The following is a 9,581-nucleotide window of genomic DNA, read 5'->3' as shown; positions in this document are numbered from 1 at the left end:
TTGCACGTCCTTTAATATTAAAATTCGATGTAAATATAAAAAAAGGAGATACGGAACGATTTAGTCTTAATGCTTGCTATACAATATAAATAACAGCAACAGTCACACTGTTTAAAATTAGTATCGCAGACATGTGTATCCGTTCAGTTGAGGCAAAAACATTTGATTTCGTCAATCAAACTTCACTAGCACTAAGAGTATAGCAGCGGCCATGCTATTGAATCATTTGTTATCACAAGGCTATGCCACAGGAAGAGAGCTGTTCAAGCTTGTTCTAAAAATATCTTATCCTAAGCGTGCCCTCATACAATATGCTGAGGAGAAACCCTGCCAGCTGTTTGTCTAGAGGAGGAAATAACGACCCATATGTTTTTCGATGCATTTTTCTTAATTGAATAAAGTGTTTGAGTTTTTAAAGAAGAGGGAAAGTTATAGTCGTCTTAAATCGGTAGTCAAAAAACCATATAGCGTTCATGTACCGACGAAGTCATTATCCAAAGCTGGTCATTAGCAAACTTCTATTGTATATTAGCTCGTGTGTATATATAGAACAAAAATAACCTATAAAACAAAAGGAAATAAGAATACAGTTGACCATTATGTGTGTCTTTCAAGGTAGAGCTTTTAGCAGACGAACATGACAGTAAATAGCTCTCTCGGTGACAACTGAGTTTCGCATAGAACAAGAATAATTAAGTAATAAAATAGGTAGTAGCTGCTGCTTGTTTTACGTTTTATGAAATAATAAAACGGAATAGAATCGAGGCGGTACTATATTTACCATAACAACAACTAGTAAGTAATATTAATACATGCATAGGTTTGTGATAATAGGTTTACCATATTTGGTTTCTCCCTTCAAAAAATCAACTTGACATGTGTGGTAGCTCGGCAAAAAAAATCTTCAGAAGAGGACTAATTCGATCCGCTATAGAGTTCAACCAGTTCAGGAAACATAACACTCACTATCAATAAGGGATATGAAGGCCCCAACTTCGAGTCATCATTGCCTTAGAAGCTATACTTGATTACTTCATTTCAGCGCGTTGAGTTATAGATTATTAAGGCGCGTCTGACTCTCTTTTTTGCCCATAACACACATTAAAAGGGGCCGTTTTAGTCGTCTGCCTGTGCGGCTTAGTCACACAGTCAGACGAAACGGGACGCCATACTATTATTAGAGCGGATGACTCTGTTCTATATTACTGCTACCATCATATAACACTCGACAATCAATGCCAGTTGTCACTCGACTAACTCGACCAGCACCAGTTTATGGTGAATGGTGCCTTCGGTGCTTTTTCTTGTAGCGTCTTCGAATGCCATGCTCTGCTCATAGGTGTTTCATCCGCCTTAGGTCTGTTATTCTTTTTTTAAGAAGGCTTTATGAAACGCTGAACAGCGCGCACGCTGCATTGCAGCGAATGATGGTGGTGACACAGTAGCCTAATACTCGCTGCGCGTAACGGTAGCTGCCTGGTTACGTCTGCTTCAGGCCGGCCGGCCGGCTGGCCGGTCCTCATTTGCACAGACACCCTTTAGAGGCAGACAAGTGAGCGTGATAATGCTGTTGCTACAGCTGCTGTCGTGTTTCTGTAGTTGTGGTCCATGTTTTCAAGTTAGGCTAGCTCGCACTCTGCCCGTGTGTGCATAGCAGTCACGCTTATCGGCTGCAGCACTACCGGTAGTAGGCAAGAGGACTCAAGATCGGCTTAGCGGTGCGAGTCTGAGGAAGAAGCGTGGCGACACCGACCTCGAGACAGCCGCGGCAACGCCCGGTTTGCTGGACGTGGACTGCAAATCGGAAATTGCTATTAGGTTGCTTCCGGCCTGCTGCTGTAGCTGAGCGCCTATTGCTTAGGCCTACAATAATTGTCTTACTGCACTTTTACCTTCGTAAGATTAGCTTTGTGCGCGTGTTTGGTGAACGGTGGGGGGGCTGTCGTTTAACCACGAGTCGACGTCAGACGCACAAGAATATTGTGGTTGTTTCTGAGAGCAAATCGAGTCTCGTGATTATGACCCGAATGTGAGAAAAACGTCACTAACTTTTGTTGTATTGCAGCTTGTGTCGTAATAAGTATATTGGTTGCGCTCGGTTATGCCGTGAGGAAGGGTTTCCATAGCGTCGAGATATCCAGTGCAGTGGCTATTTGTTAGATATGCCCCAAAGGGGTCTTAAAGCTAATTTTTTTCAATAGAATATCATCTTAATTCTATTTGCTCCGGCCTAAGAGACTAGCTGTGCTAAATTAAAAAATTCGACGCACATTCAAGCTATGCAGCGGTCAGGTACATCGACTCGCAGACCAACGGTTGCGCCTCCCGTGCCTCCCGCTGGTGTGAGCCCTGGGGGTGCGGCCCCTGAATACCAATGTGAATTGTGCAAGTCAACACGAGCAGCTATTCGTTGCGACCGCTGTGAAAACCAAGTGTTCTGTCTTCAATGCGACGATATTTTCCACCGGTAAGAACCATCCAGTGCATCCAATGAAGGGGTGAAGGATTAATCAACGTAGTCAAGGCAGTAGAGTAAAAATTTGATTATGTGCGATTAGGCCGCCTCTGAGACAGATCGTCCGAAATTTGTTATAGACTTGCATGAGCTCCTATTGGGTTGTATTCAAACCGTGCCTTAAGAGACTTGCCAAACCTATGTTGCATGAGTTCTTTTTTTTGGAAAAGGTTCAATATAGAGATGCCAAAATACAACTATTCCCTAAGCAAAAAATCTGCATATTAACATAAATGACATACATAGCAATAAACTGCGCTGACTAAACTCCTTGAAATGAACCGTGAAAGATACTGCGCTAGCAATATAACACAATAGGTAAACAATGGCTGACTCGTTGTTTCTATCCGTTTGCTGTACATTTGCGTAATGGTATCTATCAATATAATGGGATCTTCAGTAAATATTTGGAAAGATTCAGTTAGGTAGATATAAGGGAAATGCAAAATACTTTGTTAACTAGGACGATCGGATTTAGTGGTACGAGAGACGTTTTAACGAGTCGTTAAAACATTTTACGTCTAGCACTGCCGTGGAGCACCACGTCAAACTGCTGGCTTCTAGCTAAAACGAACAATATATAGGGGCCCGATTTGGAAACAACAGCACGCCAGGCGTCTTTAAATTTATTAAGCAAACGTTCCGGATGCTTCCATATAAAACCTTGCTTAAACGTGCGCATGACTTAACGTGCCATCTAATATGTTTTCAGGCGATATTAATTGTCAATAATGTAATAGAAAGTCGAAAATATAAGAACTAGAAATGTCGGAAACAATTTTGGTAGAGATGTGGGAATTTTTCATTATGGCCATATAAGTTCTAAGCGATGCTGTATATACAGCTTTTCTGAGACAATATTTTCCGAGAAAAGCGTATTCAGGCAGCTCAGATCTGTTGTGACAGAGAACAGTGTTTATATGGAGAGCCATTTTAAAGTTTTCAAGCACAAAGTACCCAAAACGATCAACCCGATAAAAAGTTCTCTGGGGCGGAAAAACAGCTGTTCTTTTTTATGCACCATGCGTGCGTCTGCAAAGTAGCACCGCATCTATGATAAAATATGTATTCTATTAAAGGATCTGTTAAAAGTTCAGTATAGTATAGCTAATATCATCCTGGTTCCCAGGTTATCAACCTAGACAGAAGCTGGGAACCCTCAACCGAAAAACCCAAATTATGAACATGCATTGCCTTTTGTAGATTATACAGATAACAAACACTTATTCAGTAACCATATATATATATATAAGGCGAGATATTTTTTGGGTTAATATAACCTCTATAAAAAGTGTAGAGTTATTAACCACACTGTAGCAAACACCACTAACTTTGGCTGGAAAAAGGTTACAGTGCACTACCCAGAAACGACGCTCACTCAGATCCCTTACCACTAGGATGTTAATCTACCAATTACAGCAAGAAGCAGGGTAAGATAATCTTCATTAAGCCGAGAAATTATTTCGGTCTCCGTGTACAGAATATGCCATATGGAAAAAAACAGACCTTTTTGATAAATGTCTATGCATTTTTCTATCTATGCATTTTTTTTGAGAATACAGTGCGGATGATCGGTCACTATAGATGCGGAAATTTGTATCTTAAAAAGCTTTAGACATTCGGAATAGACTTCAATTGCCTTATAGATACCTTTAGCCAACAATAAATTTCATCTAATATCCATATAACCGTATTCTGGAGTGTGCGTACGCGCTGTAAGATGTTCAAAGAAGCCGAAATGCAATCCTTCTCTTTTTTCTCTTTTTTTTCGACTCTTTTTTCTTTATTCTTAATGAGTGGCAACGATCACAGGAATATAGATAGATACGCCATATTTGAAAAACGATACGTGTACGATATCATGTTTGATATTTTTCAATAAAAAAGGTAAGTGCTGTTATGAAGAGGTGATTAAAAACACATTATGAAGGTTGCCGTTCCAATTCATCTTCTTTTAGCGTTACACACTTTAAGCACTAACACCTAAAACTGATATTAGCCACCTAATTTTTATTTGTTTACCCGTGTTTATTTACTCGAATAAAGCTTGAATGATATTTGATTATGATAAGTATTTAGTGGCTTTTCTAAAAATTTCCATGTCTTATAAAGGCTTATCAGAATTTACCGAAACCTTTTTTTCTTTTATCTAGAGGACATAATGTATGTAAGGGTCTAAGGCAGCTGCATGAACTGATCCGTCGTAGAGACAATTCTACCCTGCCTCCAGTTAGTTAAGGAACTGCGAACATACAGATCTTCCAGCGCATTTCTGCCCCTTAGCGCTGTCGATCTTCTCCCAGTGGACAGCTTGATTAATATAGAATAACAGATCAAGAATTCTTCATCTCAATTCAGTTGCGCTAATAGGATACTCGTGATAGGTTTCGTTAATAGGATCATAGTGACGAAATACGAACCAGGGCTAACGAGTGGTATTTATTATTTTTTTCCCAAAAAATCTTTCTTATTACAAACGATGTGCGCTCTTTCATTTTTTTCCAAATTTACTCAAAATATTGTATAGTACATATCGGCCTAGGTCGCTGCAATCAACGAAATGCATAAGTTTGAATGAAGCCCCATTAACAGTTAAATGACTTCATGAAGGCAATCTTGAGGTATGTGTTCGGGAGCAAGTACCTGCACAAGGATCTACTTACGGAATTGAGTGGGTGCATATCGAAAACCTTTGAAATTATCTATTGATTATCCATTGAGCCGTCTAATTTGGAAAATCGTAATCCATCATGAGTTAATTTATGCCTCGTCTGTGTGTACATGCATTCTCGGCTATCATACGTATAAACTTTCCAATAAGCAGTGGTAGAGTGCAACGTGTATGAGATGAAACCAAGCTACAAATATGTACATAGCTGATCTATTTGTTCATTTTTCTAAACCCAGTTATACTCGAACGGTTTCCAAGGCATTTCTGCGACGGCGATTTAGTTTGAGCGCAAGGATCGAAGCTCGTAATCAAAACTGTGTGCAGCTTTCAACATACAAACAAGACAAGTCCAAGTTGTATTGAAGCACCAAGTTCTCTATAAGCAGTAATAGAAAATAATGTCAACTAATATTAATCCTATACTTCTAAATCACTTGCAGACACCCAAAACGGAAATCACATTTACGCAAGTCCGTGGAACAACATGACGCCTCCGTTCGGCCACCTCAATCGTCGTCCGCTACAGTTTCACAGATGTCTGGTCATACTGTTGTAGCCAGTACCCCGTTTTGGAAACAGCAGCCTCTGTCGCAGCCAAATGTTCCGCCAAGAAAAAAGAAACCATTTTCATTGCTGACCAACCTAATGCGGGGAAAGTCGGAAGGTAGACAGCGCACGCGTTCGTTTTATGTGTAGACTCGAATGGAACTATTGTGTTTCCGTGAACAAATCGAATTGTCTTCAATGAGAAATAAAATAACAGAAGAGAACGCGTACGGCGCGAACAATTTCTAATATACGAAGAATTAGTAATACTGTATCCTGAAGACCTATCGAATCGGTGTGTCATGCTAGACGAGCAACAATTCGCATGTCAAGTCCAGTGTAGATTCCAATTTGTAATAGGCATTCCATCGCTAAGACGAAAGCACTATTGAGTTGAACGTTTTTATTTTTTCATCATAACTAAAAGTTGTGCAATCTGCTAACTTATTCTAGTTGCGATACCCGAGGAGATCGAAAAACGCGGGACGATCTCTTCGAAACTGGGCAGCCTCAAGCGTTTCATCCAGAACCGACCGCTTCCATCTCCGCCCGGCGAGGCAACGCCCTCCAGCCCATCTTCCTTCCGTAAGTGACGCCTTTTGCCTAGGCACCAGACACTACTGTTACATGTATATCGGTTACCTAGCTGTTGTCATAGTCACATTTTGTCGGAGGTAATGAATACGGCGCAATGGAACTCAGTTGGCAACATCAATACATAAGAGATTTGTGATGCCCTCCAAATAAATGCCCGGGCTGCTTCAGACAGAGCAGCCAAGCAGTGTCGACCTGGGCTACGAACTTCAGCCCACGTTCGTCTTATGGTTCACGCCGATTCGGTCTCCCTGCGATGGGTATTCTATTTGTTTTAGTAATTCTGTATGGCAAGTTCCCATGGTATTGACGATAGAAAAGGGGAGAAGTGAATATTGTTATTACGACTTTTACCCTGCTATAGCGCGAGTGCAGGCGAAACGCGGCAGGGTTTTGAAAACTGCAGTTGAGTGAAGGAGTATAATCATGCAGCAGTGAGGTGTCGAAATCCTGTGTTTTCCAGCAATAGTTACATTCGACGCGCGTCACAGATTCGTAGGGGGGATAATAGTTCAAAAGACTACCAACACCATCAATTTTATTTGTTTTTGTCGTGCAATTACGCCATTCTATTTAGCTTGTAGAGAGAAGCTTCACGTAAATGAACTTCGACATTATTATCTTTCAGGGGTTGATTGCTTTAGTCAGTCAATCAAACGCACCACTGTTAGAGGTCAAGATATACAAATATACAACGTATAGTTATTACAACTGTGGTTTTTTCTATCAGTTTAAAACGAAAAGGACAGAGGATTTCCAAAAACTATTCTAGCTTTTATACGTAATTAAAAAAAAAATGGCTGAATTAATCGTGACAGATCAAGGCTCATACGCTTTATGACGTCCCTGTCGACGGATCCATGAAAGTACACTTTTCTAATTGTTAATAGGATTTGAAATATATGAGGATCAGATAATGCCTCCAGTAGAAAGGCACTGTGATCGTTTTTATCAGTCGTTTGCAGGGAAGTTGTGAAGAACTCTGACGCTATGTCTACAGTGTTACGACGTTTTGCAAAGCAACGCATTTCGTATCGTTTCATACCTTTTACACTGTCAATAAATTAGTGAGACAAATGACCTCTCGCGCTTCTTGTAGCCTCCTAAGTTTTATTGTATTTTAATTAGCCAATGCATAATGCGTGTAGGATTTGAAGGCTGAAGGCACACCGGGCATCCATTGCCTCTTGAAATAATAACGACAAAAAACCTTCGGGAAGCGGATTATAGTTCTTGCAAATAACTGTAGGGATCTATGGTTCTACCCTTTGTTCATTTGCTAGATCTTCGTAGGCCTTCGGTTTACATTAAGCAATCAAAACATTTATTATCGATAGACGCATTGTACTCGTAGTAACAATATGAAGATCGTGAAAAAACATGATGACTATTGCATCAATGCTACAGAATAGTGTAATTTATTAATTTTTATCTAGATGATGAACTTCATCGTGTAGAGTACTTCAATGGGCATACTCTTTGGCATATAATACGAAGGCACGATGTGTCGTCCACAGCATTATTGTGAGCGTTGAATTATCGAGTACAACTGTTCATTGAAAAGTCGATAAACAATTTCATAGTTTATTAGGTTAATAAGATTGGTATTCGGGTTCTTCTTCAGGCAGCGGCGAAGAGCCAAAGAAAAATGCATTTGAATGTCTTCATAATCGGCAGGCCGGAAGTACTTCATCGCTCGCAAGAATCAATGCTAACAGGGTTAGTATAATGAACAAATAGTACTTGTTTAGGTCTGCTACACATTAAACAAAATAGTTCGTAGCCCGATAGAAAATAAATTGCCCGAAAAAACAGTGAGCTGTGATTATTTTCGAGGAAGGTTCATGAAAATGTACTTTTATTGTATGTACAAGAAGAAGAAAATGCATAAGAACGATGAGGGAAACTAAAAACCGTTTGTGTTAAAATGTTATATTGAGGAAAGGAGTTCTTACAAGTAAAGTGTGTAGAAAAAACGAAGGGTTTTGAGCAACCGCGCAGATCATTAAGCGAAATAATAATTTGGCTTCTATTTTTATTCAGTCCAGTCCTGGTCAAGCTTTGCTTAGAAGCTACTCCTTTGTGCGCTGTGGAAGATTAAGCCGAAGGTCATCATTGTTGTATGACTTCCCGTGTTCCACGTAAGGCTCGAAGTTCAAATATACAAGATGTTTGAGAAGTGACGCCATCCAATAAAGCAGTACTTGGAGCAGACATTTTTGGTGCACTGAACCACCTTCTGCCGGAAAAGCACCACATCTCAACAACTTGCGAACTTCCAGAAATCTTTTATTTGTCTCAAAACATTAATTATTACCTAATGAGAAAATTTCCGTTCTGCTCATAATTATGATTCTGTAAAAAGCGGTGGAACTAAGGGCTATGGATTTCAACCAAAGGGTCAACACGAACCGACCGCCAAGTCTTCTACTTTACAATAGACAGATGAAGTTATTGGACTTAGGTTGAGTGTATGTATATATGTGTACCTTAATGGTTGCTTTATTGACACACAGGATTTGTCTGATTGGGAAGATAATGGTTTGTTGGCAAGCAATCTTCAAGTCAACAGGATGTATAATAACCCACAAACGTGAGTAAATTAATTAAATCTTGAAATCCTAACAATTGCAATCTTGTTCGATCTAATCACCCAAATAGACATCCTACACCTAAGGCAATATGTTAACCAAATTGATTTCAGATTATTACAAACCGCCCTTAGTTCCTACATAAAAAGTCAGGTCATTAACTGAGCCTTCACGATTTGATCATGTCGGTGTTACTACCGTAACGATTTTGAAGGAACTCTACGTCGACTGATCATGTTGCCTTATTATTTTGTTGGCCTACAGAGCATCAATGAACCGTCATCAGTCAATGATGGACTTGTCTCGTATGGCACCGCAGGCTTGCCAGGGCATTCCTTACGTAGGACCTTTCGGTCCGTTCGGAGTGTTCCCATACGGAGCTCCATATTCCTACATGCCGGGTGTGCCTTACGGAAGCATGTCATATCTCAGTGACCCCCGAATGATGCCACATCCTTGGGGGTACGCCGGTAGGTTTGACTGTATTACATTGTAACCCACATACGTTAGGCTAATCTCTGCGTTGAGAATCGGCTCACATATCTGGAGAAATTTAAAGAAACAAATGTTTCATTGGCTTTATCTTTAATTTGTGTAAGAATCGACGGTAGGTACAAGTATAAAGGTTCTCAACCAGGACGAATGGAGCAATAGGGGCTGTTGA

The 9,581-nt window shown here is 40.1% G+C and overlaps 1 protein-coding gene across 7 annotated transcripts in view; it reads left to right on the top strand.

The window, feature by feature from the left end:
* The first annotated feature begins 1,242 nt into the window (after positions 1 to 1,242).
* LUBEL (Linear Ubiquitin E3 ligase) overlaps positions 1,243 to 9,581 on the top strand; it is a 73,122-nt gene continuing 64,783 nt past the window's right edge. For 2 of the 7 annotated variants that reach the window (XM_022800054.2, XM_022800052.2), the window contains exons 1-6: positions 1,259 to 2,467; positions 5,627 to 5,850; positions 6,186 to 6,317; positions 7,951 to 8,045; positions 8,843 to 8,919; positions 9,182 to 9,387. In XM_022800054.2, the coding sequence (XP_022655789.1) occupies positions 2,280 to 2,467; positions 5,627 to 5,850; positions 6,186 to 6,317; positions 7,951 to 8,045; positions 8,843 to 8,919; positions 9,182 to 9,387 (922 nt within the window). In that variant the 5' untranslated portion in view covers positions 1,259 to 2,279. Of the gene's footprint in view, positions 2,468 to 5,626; positions 5,851 to 6,185; positions 6,318 to 7,950; positions 8,046 to 8,842; positions 8,920 to 9,181; positions 9,388 to 9,581 lie in introns of all 7 variants that reach the window. The other 5 variants (XM_086984590.1, XM_022800058.2, XR_015324484.1 and 2 more) reach the window with 5 other exon arrangements.

The sequence above is a fragment of the Varroa destructor genome, unplaced genomic scaffold, assembly GCF_002443255.2.
Source record: "Varroa destructor unplaced genomic scaffold, Vdes_3.0 BEIS01000003.1, whole genome shotgun sequence".
NCBI classification, from domain to species: domain Eukaryota; kingdom Metazoa; phylum Arthropoda; class Arachnida; order Mesostigmata; family Varroidae; genus Varroa; species Varroa destructor.
The sequence above is the reverse complement of the archived record's forward strand: the minus strand, read 5'-3'. Positions and strand labels throughout refer to the sequence as shown.